Consider the following 17,349-nt stretch of genomic DNA (forward strand, 5'->3'; position numbering starts at 1 on the left):
ATCATTCCATTTTGTGGACTAGGAAACTGAGGACCTGGGAGGTTAAGTAAATTGCCCAGCTGCTCCACAGGTAGTAAATGGTAAAGACAGGATTCAAATGCAGGTAGTTCAACCAAGACAAGAGCTTAAACTACTGTGCTATGCTTAGCTGAGGTTAAAGAGACCTAACTTCATACTACTCTGTATTTGGGGGTGGGGGTGGGTTCTGGAAAAGTCATCAGCCCATAGCCCTGTGCATCAGGAAATCACAAACCTAAAAGGCTACGGAGCCAGCAGGTGATATAAAGGAGTGAAGTGGGCCAGGTGCGAAAAACACGATGATAAATGGCAACTGACACTCCATATTGGAGGGACGATAGTGAGCGACAGGGATGGTGGCCACCTAGAGCAGACAGTCTGCAACGGGTTGGGGTGTGGGTTCCACTCCTACTGTTACCTTAGGGAAGGCTAGGTAGAATGCTGCCAGATTTTTAGGTTTTTCCAAAAAAAGGGGGGGGGAACCCTGACGTTTTTATAAGAACTCTCTCCAGCTTTATGTGTTTGCTTAAAAGAAAAAAAAAGAAAAAAAAAAGAGAAACATGAAATAAAACCATCTGTTGGCAGTACGTGGTCCACTGGCTGGTGACTCCTTTTACACCATTAAAGGAGGAGACAGCCATCACCTGGCATAAAAGGCCTGGCTTTCAAACTTCCAAGGACTTTCTTGGCTCTTCTCAATGTTACAGCAGCCCTAGGCTCACTCAGCAGGTAATGAACACAATGCCTGTTAGATATCAAGGCACACCTGGTCCAAGCCACAGGCATTTTCACTCTCCCGGGACAAAGGCAAAAAGTTAGAGGTATGTGCAGAGTGGTACTCTCTGCTTATTTTTCTCTACACCAGGGGCTGATAAAATAAGGTGAAACTGTCCAACCTGGCTTCCTGGAAACTACTCCTGCTTCCAGCCAATCTACCAGTCCAGCTGGGGAGGCACAGAAACTTGACAGAGAGAATTACTGACTCCGAGTTTACAAGGAAGTTGGCGTGTTCATCTGGGCAAAGAATGATCTCGTGGCCAAATTTTCCTTCCTAGATTACTGTCATTCCCCTGCGTCAGTGAACAGCTTATCCAAACCTAATGTAATGGGGCTGCCCTTTGTGGCCACTTTAGAATGCTCAAAGGGAATGACTTTAAAAAAAAAAAAGGAAAATAATAGTGAAAATAGTAAGCAGGGAACCTGAGAGACCTGGTAGGCAGAGAGGAGCAAGAAATTCTGACCCTTCCACACGCATCTGCTCCTATGTCCCTTTCACCATTTCTGAAAAGTCTTTATATTTTCTCTAAGGAGCTATCAGTAAAACCCCATTGAAAGTTTCTTGCTTTTTATACCACTTAATCTTCACGATGAGGTTTTCTTCCTCGTATGAAGACATGCAACTAAAATTACCACGAAGAACTAAAAGCACAACTTATTTGTAGTAACCAATTCCAGTTATATAGAGCAACACCAGTGAATGTCAAGAATTTTTGGTAACGAAAAGTTGATTCATGCCACTATGTAACTTAGAGGAAAAAAAATGTCAATTTTTCAACTGAAGTGAGATGTCATCTTCCTATTAAAACCGCATCACATGATTACTGAGTAGAAATCAAATCAACCAACCAAAATGTAGCCTAACTAGTTTATCGACTATATAGGGCTGCCTGACACCCAAGAACATCTTTACTTTGGTTTTCAAATAATTGTTTATTGTTTAAAAATGGCCTGGGGATAGTGTCCAGTACACATTTCTCAAAGTTCGCATTCGCAAGTTCCATGAAAAAGAGGGAAATTTGCTGAAAAACCATCCTGTCTAGGTAGGGTTATGAGAAAAGAGGGAGATGGCTCGAACAAATGCTCAGAAATTCAAGTGTCTTGGAAGGAAAGAAGGAAAGGTATTTTTGATGGAAGCTTCGGTTTGGCTTAAAACAAAGTCCTAGCATGAACATTTACCTTAAATATGTGATAGAACTCTTTTTCTCCTCTAACACCTCAATCCAAAGGTACCATTTCACTCTCTTTCCAATGCTTCCACATCAGTGATGGTATTCTGGAAATCCTTAAAGAACCCTTCTCCAGCTTAGGTTTTTTTTTCTTTCATTTGGTCATCTAAACTCCTCTTTCCAAATACCTTAAATAACACCTGGTAAACTATTACACAAAATATCGAGAGCAGCCTCTCTGAATAGAGTACAAGTTTACTGATACCTCTGGAGCAAAAACCATCAAACAGGAGGTAGAAAGGGCCCGGAACCCAGCGTACACCTTAATAAATCTTGCTCTGCAGGCAGCGTTACCTGTGGTCTTGATGAAGATGATGGAGGTGAAGGAACGAAACGCTCACCTGTCTTTGTAGTTTATCACAGTATCGATGATAGCGTTCATCTGCTTTGTCAGTTTAGGGGGATTTGGTGACAGTTTCTCAGCCGGAGGGCGACCTCTCCTCTTCTTGGCCTTTTCCATATCTTCTTTTGCAGGATCTTTATCCACATTTCTTCGTCTTTTTCGCTTCTTAAGCCGTACTTCCTCTTCCATTTCTTCCAAATTGCCGTCTTCAATGGCCTGTTAATAGGGAACGAAGGAGAAAAATTCAAGACGAGAGAATACCGAAAAGAAAACAATTTACATAAGTAGAATAAAATGAAACTAACAACAGCAAAAAAAAAAAAGTAAAAGTTAACAGTAATCAGTGAAGTAAGAAGAAAAAATAGAAGACCACCATATTGGATAAATGCAACTTTAACCCAAGTCTGTTTCATGAGCAAAATAGGTGAAGGTCCGAAACACTAATAGCAAAGAATGTGACAAATATGAAAAGATCTATATATTTAAGTGTTTGAAGATAACTAAAACCAAATGACATTTCAGCTCAATATAAGATAAAGACCTTTATTGTCTCATTACCGTAGAAGGTAAAAGGGAAACCAAAAAAAAAGGGGTGAGTGAAGAAGAAATTTCCCTAAGACTACATCCTTACAATCATATAAGCTTTGATCTTCTCTTCTTTGAGGTTTAACATCAATTTATTCGTGATTCACAACACAAAATCAAAATTCCATCCAGATTTTCTTCTAACGTAGCAATTAGTAAACAAGGAAACAGGAAGTACAAAGCCACATTCCTGGGTAAACGCACTTAAACCATCCAGATCAAGAACACACACACAAACAAAAAACACTTTTTTCCAATTACCTGCAAACGCTTGCTTTAAACCAGAGCCAGCAGCACTAATGCAGAGAGATAATAAAATAGCTATAAAAACAACCAGGTATAAAAAGAAACCTGTTCATAAATGGCTAAAAGATCCATGTGACAGACCCAGAAGTTTAAACTTTTTTTTTCCCCCTAGGAAATCTCAAAACTTAAGAAGAATAAAGGGAAAGAAACAGAAACAAAAACAAAAACTGCAAAGAAAAAAAACAACAATAGGTAAGAGAAAATTTGACCATGGAAAAGAAGATTTTTAAAAAGACCTTGAAATTACATTTCGAGATTGGTTTCTTACACAAAATAAGTGATGTTATTTGTTCCTCCTGCCCCTCAATATTGCCTCCAGTATGTCTCGTGGCTGAAAAGAGCTCTAATCATCAGGCAATTACCTTCATTTCTCCACAGCACCAAACATGGCTAATATTTATGATCATGTGAGTATAACAATCAATATAAAGAGTGATTACAGCTCAGACATAATTTCTTTCACTTATGTACAATGCCTTCTGAAAAAGAAAGGTTTTGTGAAGAAAACCTGGTGCAGAACACAAAACAACCTGGCATGTTAAAAATGCCAGTGGGATTTAAAAAAAAAAAAAAAAAAAAAAAAGGTTTTCTATGCATCTTCCAACGTGCAACCCCAGAGAAGCAACATGCACACAGACAGAATCCTAAAGGGACAGTCTGAGCCTAGGCCTTAATAATCAAAAGACAATTTCCATCACGATCCTACAGTGTTCAGATGATAACCACTATAAAGGAGGCAAGGTCTGATGGGTTATGAGGAAAAAGAAAAAGGAAAAAGGAAAAAAAAAAAAGCTCCACGTTATTTCATTAATATTCATTTGCCTAAAAGCAGGACACCCACTATACAGCTAAACACACTGCAGCTAAAGCGAAGATCAAGAAGAGGAAATTGTCCCGCAAATCTTGGAGGCTGAACATGCTAATAATAAATACAGCATGCAAGGCTTGTCAACAGTTAATGGTACTGCTCTCCTCAAGCACCCAGTTACACACAGAAATACGGAGAACACCGGCTTTTGATGTGTTACACACCTACACATGCCTGGGATGTAGTTCTACTGAATCTTCAAGACGGCAACGAAAAAGGATATTTACCTTACCACTATCAGCAGGCCGGCTATCGGAAATCACAGTTAGTGGGGATAAAATTAACAAGCCAGCAAAGCAGCGAGCTGCTAGTCTCTTCATCAGCTGATCAGGAAAAAAAAGAGAGCTGGGGAAAGGCTATGTTTTCATATACAAGTAATTTTATTTTACTGAAAATTTAATACTGAAAGGATTGTGGATACTCAAATCTGCTGTTTCATTCTACCCACTACAAGGCCCGAAGCCTTCCTCCTTCAGCCTGTTTTAATATTGACAACTACTTATCATATTTTTTTCCCCCTTATTATTCCAGGCAGCAGAATTAGAGATTTTAGCTCAGGTGGTTTCTGATTCTTACTTGCATTTGAACAATTAAGCCAATAAGAAAACAAATTAATATTCAAATTTATTTTTTAAACAATTAAAACCAGGTATGCTTTTATTTTTTATTTTTGTATTTTAAAGCTCATTTTAGTGCCTTGAAAAAAATAGGCTGCATGGTTTTGGAGCAGTCTAAGATGAATTTTTTTCTTTTTTGGATAAAAGACTTTTTCATTAAATGCATGTAAGTAAAAGCAATGTGCATGTTCTCAAATATTTTAATACAGTATGTTATTCTCTTTAAAGAAAATCCCGAACAACTGTGACACTTCACTTTCAGTTTCATGCTGTAAAATTTTTCATTGTTTTTCTTTTCTGTGGGATAAATGATGAGGGGGAAGCTGTGAAAAGAATATTTCTACTTTACCTCCTCCCCCCTTAATTTTGCAAAAAAGGAACAAAGCATAAGCTTGTGATATTTGGACTTTTCAGTCTCTAAATCTGGGAGTAGCTAAGAAGCGAAAACAAATTAAACTGCAAAAAGAACCAGTGAAACGATTTTTATTACAATTGCTAATACGTGCAGATTCTTAGTAAATTTAGGTTTTGGAATCATAAGGAAACACACAAAGTACTGACCATTATTCCCCTTAAATTAAGGTTTTATGCAGGAATGCAGAGAACTACAAAACATCTTCCCTCCCCCCCCAAAGACCCCAAACACATCCATATGCAGTGCTTTATGTTCAGGGATTTCTAAGGGTCTTTTTCTAATGGAAATCAATTCACTAAATATTTCCCTGTGCTTTTCGCACTTCCAGTGGAGTAAGATTACCCCTGCCTGTAAGTAAAATTATGCATGGAAAATTTTAAACTATTCTCCTCCTTAAAAAATTATTTATTCAACTGGCTTCACTGACACCACTCAGGGCTAGGGGCGAGTGACACACACACAAAACTTGCTACACAATGCTCAAGTAACTACCCCACAAAGAATTCCCTTCCAAACCTTTTACCAGCACAATATTGAAATAAATCACAGAAGCAAACCCCCAGTTTCCGACTGGTGACGTGTTGCGCAAGAGTGCGAGCCCTAATTCAACATACAGACGGCTCCCATGCTGAACTGCCTCTAGATTTAATGAAGTGAATAGGAAGGAAGTCGGGGAAAAAAAGTGTACAAATAAGAAATTAACACTTTCCTTCCCTACCCAAACGGTGAGACACAACTACAGGGAAGTTTGGTGAGGCGCTTCTTCCCTTAAAGGCACACGGCACCCACTTGGGTCCCGATGCCACTAAGGAAAAAACCCTTCTGGTGATAAAAATCCCCAGCCAAGTTAAAATAGTTAAGCATATTTCAGCCTGCGTTTTTTCCTGAATGAAGCTGGGAATTACTCTTTCCTCCACTGGATGGCAACCTTCTCCACCCCCACCCCCCCTTTTCTTTTTCTCTTTCTCTTTCAATTTTTTTTTTTTTTTTTTTAAGAATACATGATCGTGACACAGGATGTGCAAGGATGAGATACAGAGTGGCTCTTTCCCCAATGAGTTAAGAAAGCAGCGTGTGTGTGTGTGTGTGTGTGTGTGTGTGTGTCTAGGTTCTGATAACAAAATGCAGGAGATGGTCGTGCAGGATTAGCCGTTTTAAAGGAAACACTTTGCAGCTCACAGAGCACACAGCAGACCCGGGAATCAGCTGCACGTGGGTCCAGCCGTGCCCCTCTGTCATCCTGACACACACTACATCTTTTAGTGAAAGATGAACAGTCCAGAAAGTGTGCATTATCTCTGCTCTTCTCAACCTGTGGTATAGTGGGGTGCTGTTATATGTAACTCCGCAATACCAGGCAGCAGCAGAAGGGATCCATGACTATGAATAGGTAAACAGGGACAAGCAAACAAAAGCCACAAGCCAACTCCGGGCGCATTGTTTCACTGTGGTTGTCTTTTCCACTCAGCATCTCCAAATTCACCAAGCGGTGCGGCACAGCCCTTACAGTGGAACAGACCATCTTAAGAAAAAATGAAAGGAGCAGTTCAAGAGCAATTCTAGACAATGCATGGGGCATCTCTTGGATATGAAATGTGAAATTTAGTATTTTAAATTTAAATATCTGCCCCCCTGACAAGGTCTCTCTTTCCCTCTCACCTCTCCTCCCTGCTCTGGGGGTCCTCCTTCCTTAGGACCGTAATTGGATTGCAGAAGAAGACTAGGATGCTGCCGGGGCTGTGAGGTGAGGGTTACAGAACTGAGGGCTAAGCAGTAAAGACAGGATTGTTGCTAATTACATGTCAATTCCAGTGCTTCCTGGGGAACCACTAAACTTGATTTCAGTATTCAGGGAGACTAAACCTCCCTCAAGCCCTGCTAAGACCTGGAAGCAAATAATACAGGTAGTGAACCTCCAAACAATCAGAGCTATTAATAGCAGCAGCAGCGACAACCAATAAGTGGACTTTTTAAGAAAAATTTAAGATTTCTTGTATGAGAAACTTTCTTATAATAGGAATATTTAACAACAAAAAATTGAACGTGGAGCTCTTGATCAAAACGCCACATCATTTGAGTCACTCGGTTTAATAAAGAGAGTAGCAATTTCGGATGCAGAATTTCAGACCCACGGCTGAAACTGGACAATTGTTAAGTTTTTGATTATCATGTAGAAAATAAAGGGAAGCCTCATGAAAATGGAGTCAGGAGGCCACAAGGGGGAGCCCTCACAAAGCCCCACTCCACAGTCAATTACAGGAAGAATTGCCAATTACAGGGCCCAAGGGAAGAATCATCAACAGGACAGAACCACCAGTTACAGGACCCAACCAGAACAGATGTATGGGTGACCCTTGAACAACATATGGGTTTGAACTGCACGGGTCCACTTACACAATGATTGCTTTCAATAGTAAATATTGTACCAGAGCACTAGATGGTTTGCATTTGGTTGAATCCCAAGTTGGGTGTAGAGGACCGACTATAAATTACACACAGATTTTTGACTGCTGGTATGGTCAGTGCTCTTAACCCCCGCATAGCTCAAGGGTCAACTGTACATCGCATCTCTTATAAGAAATCTACTAACCCAGCAACTCAGCCAGTGAGAAAACATTATCACTCTGAACTTTCCCTTTTCTCCATTGGAATTTTATTCAAAACAACCCCTCCCAACTTCCTTCTTCTCCATAAAATAACGTTCCTCTCCTTTGTTTGTTGGACTTGCCTGTGGTTTTTGTTACCGCATGCTTGTCCTGAATAATGATTCTCTGCCATTCCTGAACAAGCTCATTTTTGCTGGTAAAATAATTGTTTTATTTTTGAGGTCAACAATTACCACCCCTCAAAGCAATCTGTTAAACAAGTATGCATAAAATCAAATTTCCAGAGGTGAAATAAGACGTGAAAAGACAAATATTGTACGATTCCACTTATATGAGAAAGGAGAACAGTGGCCCTCAGGGAACAAGTGAATAGGGGTACAGGGAGTGACTGATTGATGAGTACAGAACTTCAGTGTGAGATGATGAAAAAGTTCTGGAGTGGAGAATGGTGATGGGTGCACAACAATGTGCTTAAATATAAACTTAGAATGGTTAAAATAGTAAATCTTACGTTATGTGTTTTTTACCCCCATAAAAAAGTCCCCGAAAAAGAAACCAAATTCAATATTAAGGAAAAATCCCCAACAACTGCAGGTTCGTACGCATCCTAACACCTAACACAATGCTAGTGAAATCTTGCTAGCTTTCTTTCCAAACTCAAACCTTACAGTATTTCAACAAGAAGCACGTTTGGTCTTGTCCTGGACAATGAAGCCTAGAAGCCTTTTCAAAAATCCTCAATTATTCACTCATTCAATGTTATTAAGGAAATATCCATGATGTAAGGAAATACCTGTACACAGACTTTATACTGTTGTTAACAAATGCCTCAAATACTCAACAAAGGAAACAGCTTAATCTGAAGGCTGAGGATTTTAGCATAGTTAAAAAAAAATTTTTTTTTCCTCTGGGGTGCAATTAACTGATGATAATTTAAAAGCCCCTCATTTCTTATTTCACTCGTTTGTCAGGCAACCCAGATACCAGCTCTCCCTGAGTTTGGGACTGAAATGTACAACGCTGGCCATTAAGGGAAAGCAGAGGGAGCCTGGGTTTAACTGAATTTCTGGTGCTGAGAGCTTTTCAGTTTCTTGTTTGACAACTTTAGATCACTTTTGCAAAAATGACCCAAGGCTCTTTCTTTCCCCACTAATGGCATAAGGAAGCCACATAAGGACACCTGGAGGAGGAGGGGAAAAGGGGAACCACACTTTATACAGATGAGACAAGGTAGATTAGCACATATTTCAGGCAAAAGAAATTTGAGGTTGGGCAGAGGAAAAAGTAGAGGGACTGTAAAAACTATTTCAGCCACAAGACCAACTATGGACCTTTTGGGCAGTATTAAGCATAATACTCGATCCAGAGAATGACTTGGATTTAGTGGAGGGTGGCCCCCCAAAACCTTTGGTCCCGTAGACCCTACCACATTACAAACCTAATGTATTAACGCCTCTGTTCTTGCGAGTGAGGCACGTGCTTCACTCCAGCACCCTTGGTGGAATCAACCACAGAACCCAAGAGAGAACTTGGGAGCCTGCAAGAGGTTTAGAGCAACAGTGGAGAATTAAAAGAAATACACTTGTGCTTTCTTACCCTGAGACCATACATCCAGTTCCTATCAACCCCTAAGAGCCAGAACTCCACCTGCTTGTTTCGAGATCAGGGCTTCTCTGGGGGGCCTGGGCCACCTGTGTACTTTGAGGTTCTCAGGATACTAAAAACATGAAGACACGCCAAAAGAAGGTAACAGATTGCGGTACAATGTCAATGCTTACAAACAATAACTTAATGCTTCTGAGACAGATAGGTAAGACACAAGGATTAGGAGTATAACCTCATCTGGAGATGATGACAAATGGCGAAGTGCAAGTCTTGGAGCCAAATAAACAGTGCTCTTCTGGGCTTCCCCGTGACAGGCCGTCCAGGAGGAACGGAGCCCTCACCCAGGCGTACGGGCCACCAGCACAAGACCAATTCTCTCATCTGTAAACCCACCACGGTTAAAGCATTCAATTCAAACGAGACGGGGGTTAAGAGTAGGGTGCTTGTTCTGCTCGAGGCAGATGTAAAGAAGGCCTCCAAGAGCCAGGTTACAGGGGAGGAGGCCACATAAGGAAAGCAACACAAGAAATCAAGAGCACAGTGGTTTGAGGCCACTTCGTAGAGGAAGTAAAGCACATCTTAAGATACGCGGCCTCCTGAATCCTTCTACTACCACCACCATCACCACTGACAGCAGGAGTAGCAGCTAGCATGCTGTTCACCACGTGGCCGGGCACTCTGTGCTCTATACACATTTGCTCATTCAACCCTCATAACAACCCTATGAGATCCTGTTATCGTCCTCATTTTACAGATGAGGAAACTGAGGCACAGAGAGACCAAGCGTACAGGATTAAGAGATACCAACTACTCTGTATAAAATAGGTAAGCAACAAGGATACACTACATACCACAGGGAATTACAGCCATTCTCTTGTAATAACTTTTAGTGGAGTACAAATCGTAAAAATACCGAACCACCATGAAATTAATGTAAGATTGTAAAACAACTATACTTCAAAGCAAAAATTAAATCAGTCACAGGCCCAGGACGTGAAATCTGAAGTTTGGCTGCAGAAACCACACTCTAACTTGGAGGTTATTCTGCTTCACAGCACAAAGGATGACTCTGAATCATCAGGAAAAGGCTAAATTATGCTTAGGCTGAGGTGAACAACACCAATAAAAACATACCATGGTACATCTCAGGAAGACTTCCAGCAAAGACAGACAGACACACATGCACACACATGCACGCACACGCACACATACACACACACGTATGCAGTCCTTGTTTTGCATGGAAATGAGGGACCATACAAATGACCGTGCAAGGTGAAACCGAACGAAGTCGTTCCGATAATCAATAGGAAAATTATGATCATTCCACGACACTGACCAAACTTGTATCAAAGCATTAAGAACTCTTACTGTGGGTTCTGCATGTACAGGGAAATGAAAAACAGTAAAATGAGTATTTAGAACACTAATTCAAAACATTAGAAATATGACATTAAAATGGTAGAAAATGTATCAAGAAGATTTGGATAGCACTTGGCTTCTTTTTCTTCTCATCAAATAGCTCAGGACACAGAGCAAGTAAGTCTTTTCTAAGCCTTGGCAACTTGCCAGGGATCCACTTTCAACATTTTATCCTCTGCCCTTTCAATGTCTTGACATCCCTCAGTTCCCTTAAGGTGAACTTTTCTCTTTTTTTTGGCTGGTGTCACTTCCTCTGGGACATCTTCATCTTTTTCCTCACAACCATTTTCTTCATTATTTCGGTAAGTTCGCCTTCACGAAGTTCCTCTGGCCGAATATCTGGATTCCATTCCGAAGGCCACTTCGTGATCCTGCCTCTTTCTTCACTTAAGCTCTTGATATGGTTCTCTTCCAAAAAAGATCTGTCTCATCAGCAGTAAACATCTGTGATCATCACAAGCTCCTGCCTTAACTAATCTTTGGAACCTGGGTGCAGATTTCACAGTCATGCCCTTATGTGCCCTGGCAGCACCACCAAGCCCACTCAACAATAATCAAATCATGCCCATTTCTGACATGATGAAACCAGCCTTTACCAGCAGTAGTATGTTCTTCTCCAGTTTCCTTGTAATTATCATTTTCTTTCAATGTGGCAACTAAATTCAACACTTTGGCCTGAACACTAAGCAGACTGATTGGATTTTTTTTTTATTATTGTCATAGTCTTCAATCCAAAGTAAATAAATTCAACCATAAGTGGCTTCATGTTCCTAGTGCAACTTACACTAAAATACGTTAAGGTGACTCCAGCTTGCTTTTTATATTCATCGGGCTTTTCCAGTATGATTTGTATTGTAGTTTCATGAGGTCTCCTATCTTCAGCTTGATGTTGCCCTTTTCAAATCTTCTAAATACATCCAATTTCACTTCCTGTGCTGTTACTTTTTGTCTCTTTGCTCCACGTTCACGTTTGGTGCTCACTTTCCTCTCCCGATTATTTTTGTGGGTTTATCACCGGGACATGAGGAGGCACCACAAACGCGTGCTTTGCTGTCTGTAAATGGACTGAACAACAGATGCTCAGGGACCAATCACCAGCACACTTTGGAAGAAGTGATATGATTGGTCACTGATCATGATATGCATCTGTTATTTATATAGTGATTTGTGGACTGAAGAGCTAACAGCACAGCTTATAATTTACAGTTAGTATACCACAGTGTTAGGGGCTGAATTGTGTCCTCCTGCAAAATTCTTATGTTGAGGTCCAAATACAGTCAGAATGTGACTGTATTTGCAGACGGGGCCTTTAAAGAGGTTAACTAAGGTAAAATGAAGTCATTAGGGCGGACCCTAATCCACTCTGACCGGTGTTCTTCTAAGAGGAGAAGTTTAGGACACAGACACACAACCCTGACAATACGTTGATCTCAGACTTATTGCCTCCAGAACCATGAGAAGATCAATTTCTGTTGTTTAAGCCAACCAGTCTGCGGTACTTTGTTATGGTAGCCCAAGCAAACTAATACATATGATAACCGAAATTTGTGGTTGGGGGACTGATTTTCTTAACGCTATCACAGTAATGGAAATTTGTACATGTTGCAATGGGGCAAAGAAAAGACTGCTTGTATGTATATAAAACATCCCTTTGAATAACTGATAGCAGCCTTTATCTTTCACGCCATCCTAGAGTGTAAGGGAAACTGTCCTACCCTCAGCACATCCTGCCTGGCATTTACGTTCCAAATTAGGCAACTCCTCCCTGCCCCGGTCTCACCCTGTGGGACTGGGAATGGGCCCCTGTTCTTAGGATGGGCTGTCTTTAGGCTTGTGCAGGGCCTGGCTTGAGGGTCTCTGCATAAACCCAAGTGAGAGTGACTGGCTGAGTTAGTTCACTTCCCTTAGGAATTTGAACTACAAATGTGAAAGAGCATTCCACATTGGTGTGAGAGTTGAAGCTGAATGAAGGTCATGAGGTAGCACGTAGGCCTGAGATGTTATTACTATAAACGATGAACAAACAGGAAACAAAAAAGGATAACAGGAAACAAACAGGATATGCAAAGAGTATACTGTGTGAAGGAGAGAGTAGCTGGTCTCAAGGAGGCCACAATTCCATAAACACAACACACACAAGTATCTGGTTAGGCTATATAGATACATGCATATGAACACACATACAGATATGTACACACACATACACATGCATACACACACATACACACACACACATTATGACAGTGTCAGTAGAGGAATGTCTGGTTCCAGTTAAAGTTGAGAAGCCAACTGGGAAATGTACAATAATTTCAGATTTAGATTTGCTCACGTTGTATCTGTATGGTCCTTCTAAGTATACACAAGGCTATTTGTCAAATATGACTGTCCTGCTTTATTTAATGCCAAGTCAATAAAGCTAAAAATAAAGCTAAAACAGAATTGTTGAGCCCCAGTTAGCTAAGCAATATACACATGTTGCAAACACAATTTGCAATGCAATAAACTTGAAAATGAATCTCTAGTTTTAAAGCACAAACAAACAAGTACAGAGGTAAATATGGCCAGGGTTTACTAGTAAGCACACTTAGCACTATTCTGGCCTTGCGCTGTTTCCATAGCTTTGTGGAATCCTAAGCCAGGGCTAGCAGTTTTGCTGGGAATTCCCAGCTGAAATCAACACGGGGAGAATCAGAGATCCCGACAACTAACACATGGTCAGCAATTTGCATGGGGCAAACAAACACAGGGACGGGTTCTAACGCGCAGTGGCATTCCTAGGTAAAAGACATGCCCTAAAATGCATTCCAGAAATAAAGCAGCTAGAGAAATTTTACAAGGTGCACACCTGAGTCAATCTGAGGGTAGGGACTTCCCTGGTGACACAGTGGTTAAGAATCCGCCTGCTTATGCAGGGGACCACGGGTTCGAGCCCTGGTCCGGGAAGATCCCACATGCCGTGGAGCAACTAAGCCTGTGCGCCACAGCTACTGAGCCTGCGCACTAGAGCCCACGAGCCACAACCACTGAAGCCCGTGTGCCTAGAGCGCGTGCTCTGCAACAAAGAGAAGCCACCGCAATGAGAAGCCCGCGCACCGCAATGAAGAGTAGCCCCCGCTCGCTGCAACTACAGAAAGCCCGCATGCAGCAACGAAGACCCAACGCAGTCAAAAATAAATAAATAATTGTATAATTATATATAACTACAATTAAAAAAGAAGAAAATTTGAGGGAAGCCAGAAGGCCCCCTCAATGGACCTCCACTCAAGACTCTACCCACAGCATGGATCTTCTGCTCTCTCCACCTGCCTCTGTACCAACACCCAGCTGTGTTGCCCAACACCTTGATGCCAGTTATGCTTGTTATTGGAACTACGTAATTCAATTAGATATTACATAAAATTAAATATAGTTGTGAAAATAGGGTTCTTATTTCTATAAAGAGTGAGTACAATCGAAGACACAAAAGACTAGTTGCTTAAAAACAAATCAAAATACTGTGGAATTTGGCAAGGACTAGACTCCTATAATTTGGGAAGAGCCTGCCCTCAGTTTGCTTTGTTAGTACTAGGATTCTCCCTCAGGTGAAGGATGGGTTAATTAACTAAACGAGGGGCATCCTTCCACAATGCAAACATATAGCAAATCAGCACAATGTATAGTTGATATCTTACAGTTTTGTCATTTATACTGCAATAAAGCTAAAACTTCTTTCTTTTTTTAAAGATTCTCACTCTTGGGCTTCCCCGGTGGCACAGTGGTTGAGAGTCCGCCTGCTGACGCAGGGAACACGGGTTCGTGCCCCGGTCCAGGAAGATCCCACATGCCGCGGAGCGGCTGGGCCCGTGAGCCATGGGCCTGCGCGTCCGGAGGCTGTGCTCCGCAACGGGAGAGGCCACAACAGTGAGAGGCCCGCGTACCACAAAAAAAAAAAAAAAAGATTCTCACTCTTAAAAACAGCAATACTGGAAATCCTAAGTGATACATAACGTGTGGCACTTATGCAAGACAGACCACCGCATTCTAGTAAGCAGGCTCAGAGGAAACCCCAGCCTTACATCAAAAATGTGTCAAACAGATATACCGTACGGTTTTCATTAAAGTTTTCATCTACATACAAGTGACGTATCATTTTCTCACCTTAACTAATATTTTCATTGACAGACCGGCTACTGGTTCCGATTATTTCAGTCAAGGCGGCTTCTGCTGTTTTTTTTTCCTTTTTGGAATAGGGGTCACAAGGAATGTCCTATTAGCTTGCTTGTTGTTGTTTTGGTCATCCAGTCCTTTTCTCCCCTGCACTGAGATGTAACAGCTCCGTTCTGAGGATTTCCTACGTCGTTATGGGCTACACCCCATTGGTCAGATCTTAAATACCCCTTACATCACGTGACCGCCCTATTCGCGTTCTTCAGTTTTCCTCAGTGAATCAATTCAAGTCTCATGCCTGGAGCCTTGGGACCACCATGACCTAATCTTCCCCCTTCTGACCTGCCTTCTTTCCTGGTATGTGAACACACGCAGAACAAGGATCACAAGCCCGGTCCCTCCCCAGAGCATGCCACGCTTCTTCCCGTCTTTGTGATTTCTCACACTCCTCACCTGGAGCGTCTTTCCCAAACCCTCGTATCCATGATTGTGGTCCCTGCTTCAGGGATCTACCCTCTACTCAGATCTTCTCCAGCTGTGAAAGGTCTTTTTTTTTTTTCCCCTTAGAGACCACGCCTTATTTTTCTCAGTTCCCCTACAGTCTCTAGCACAGTACCGGGAGGGAAAAGTTAGGGAGTATAAATACAGTCGAACACAAACTCAACGTTTAGATAGGGTTCCCTGGGAAAACTGCTCCTAGGTATCTACCAGCTTACTGAATACTACGATTGAGTTCAAGTGTTATTTGTTCTAGACGTTTCTGTGAACCCTCAAGTACAAAGTTATCAACTCTAGCATCAAACCCTGTCTTCCCTACATCACTCTCAGGTTCTCATCCCACTTCTCACCTTCAACTTCTACAGTCATCGATACTGACGACTCTACTTCCTGCCACACAGTAAAATTCTTTTGGCAACCGGGACACTGATATGTTTCAAAAGTTGCCCAAAGTTTCCTGTCTCCCATATCTATTAATCTCCTCCAAGGCCTATTTTATTTCTCTTCCATTGCTCCTTACTTAAAATCTCTCCTTCCTTGAAACGCTCCGGTCTTGGGAGTTCCTACCTTTTTTCACCACATTTTCCTTCCCTTAAAATAAAGATTCCCCAAGTTTTCCTCAGGCCCTCTTTTTTTTTCATTCTCACTGATTGTAAATATGCTGTCAGTTGTGGTCAGCCGCCCCTTCTGAGTACACAGCAGGCATCACTAATAAGGCTGATGTCCTCATCAGCAACAGGTGAGGTGTCTCTTAACGAGCCTGGGAGGACTTGCTGCTGGGGAACTTCCAAACCGCTCTCACAGAGGGGCTATGAGACACACCCCGTGAAGGCTCCTAGACGGGGGTGCCTTCTGCCGAGCAGCCTGGACACAGACTCACGATCCTCCGTGCACCGAGGGCTCTCTGAGCAGCCCCTCACTATTGATGGCCGGTACCTGTAAGGAGTCCAATCCCGTATTCTGGACGTAGAATCTTCCGTGGAGATCCAAATTGCCCCTGGCTTCAAGTGTGACCTCAAGGCACTCAGTTTCAAAAATTCTCTCTCTAGCCTGGCCTTCTCTTTGGAGTTGCCAATCAGGATTTCCAATATCCTACCCGAAGTGCCAAATTAAATCCGTCACTTTTCTTCCAACAGAACGAATGTTTCACTTCTGGATCCTTCTATGTCATTGAAGAGCAGCAGCATTCCCTACCCCCACCCCCCAATTATCCTGAATTTCTATTTAAAACCTTGAAAATCATCAGTTTCCCTTCTTATATGCCACGTCCTGTCAGCCACCGCAGTTACCTCTAAAATAGTTGATCAACAGTCGTCTCCTTGCCCTTGGTCTGGTTTTCCCTTCACAGGGTCAAATATTGTATAATGGCCTCCCTTAAGGGGTCTCCCTCATCCTCTCTCTTGGGCCCTTTACATTCATCCTTTATAATGCAAAAGGTTATCTTTTCTCTATTTAAATGGAGGGACACATCACTCATTCTCAGATTTCAGAAATGTTCAGGCTTGCCATTCTATCTGTGGAAGAGAATAAAGCCCAGATTCTCTGGTCATGCATAGCCTCCACCCTAGTTTTTCTTTTCCACTCCAGACTCAGCTCCCAACACAAGGTCACAGTAGCATGAGCCACGTTTCCATGTCTCTCTGCGGCTCGCTGAGCCTGGCACCCTGCCCGTCCTGACCCCTCTTTCCTACCCAAATCGTGCTCATCTTTTCAGAAAGGGCTAAAATGCCATTTCGTTCATAATACTGTACTTGATCTCTTTCCCCTGTACTTTCACAGTATGTTACAGGTACTTTTATTCACTAGTTATTTAAATCTGCTTGGTATGAGTTTTGGCTTTGTCTTAAAATGTCAATCTCCTATCGGTCTGAAATCTCTTTTGGAATTTTTTAAAAAGTCATTTAAATAAAAATA

General features: G+C 41.8%; 1 protein-coding gene across 6 annotated transcripts in view; it reads right to left on the reverse strand.

The window, feature by feature from the left end:
* Positions 1 to 17,349, reverse strand: part of SMARCA2 (SWI/SNF related BAF chromatin remodeling complex subunit ATPase 2) — a 172,943-nt gene that overhangs the window by 31,144 nt on the left and 124,450 nt on the right. For 5 of the 6 annotated variants that reach the window (XM_079925948.1, XM_079925950.1, XM_079925949.1 and 2 more), the window contains exon 28: positions 2,366 to 2,583. In XM_079925948.1, the coding sequence (XP_079782074.1) occupies positions 2,366 to 2,583 (218 nt within the window). Of the gene's footprint in view, positions 1 to 2,365; positions 2,584 to 4,353; positions 4,450 to 5,681; positions 5,700 to 17,349 lie in introns of those variants that run through there. The other variant, XM_079925951.1, reaches the window with a different exon arrangement.

This window comes from Stenella coeruleoalba, assembly GCF_951394435.1.
Source record: "Stenella coeruleoalba genome assembly, chromosome: 7".
In the NCBI taxonomy this organism is placed as follows: Eukaryota; Metazoa; Chordata; class Mammalia; order Artiodactyla; family Delphinidae; genus Stenella; species Stenella coeruleoalba.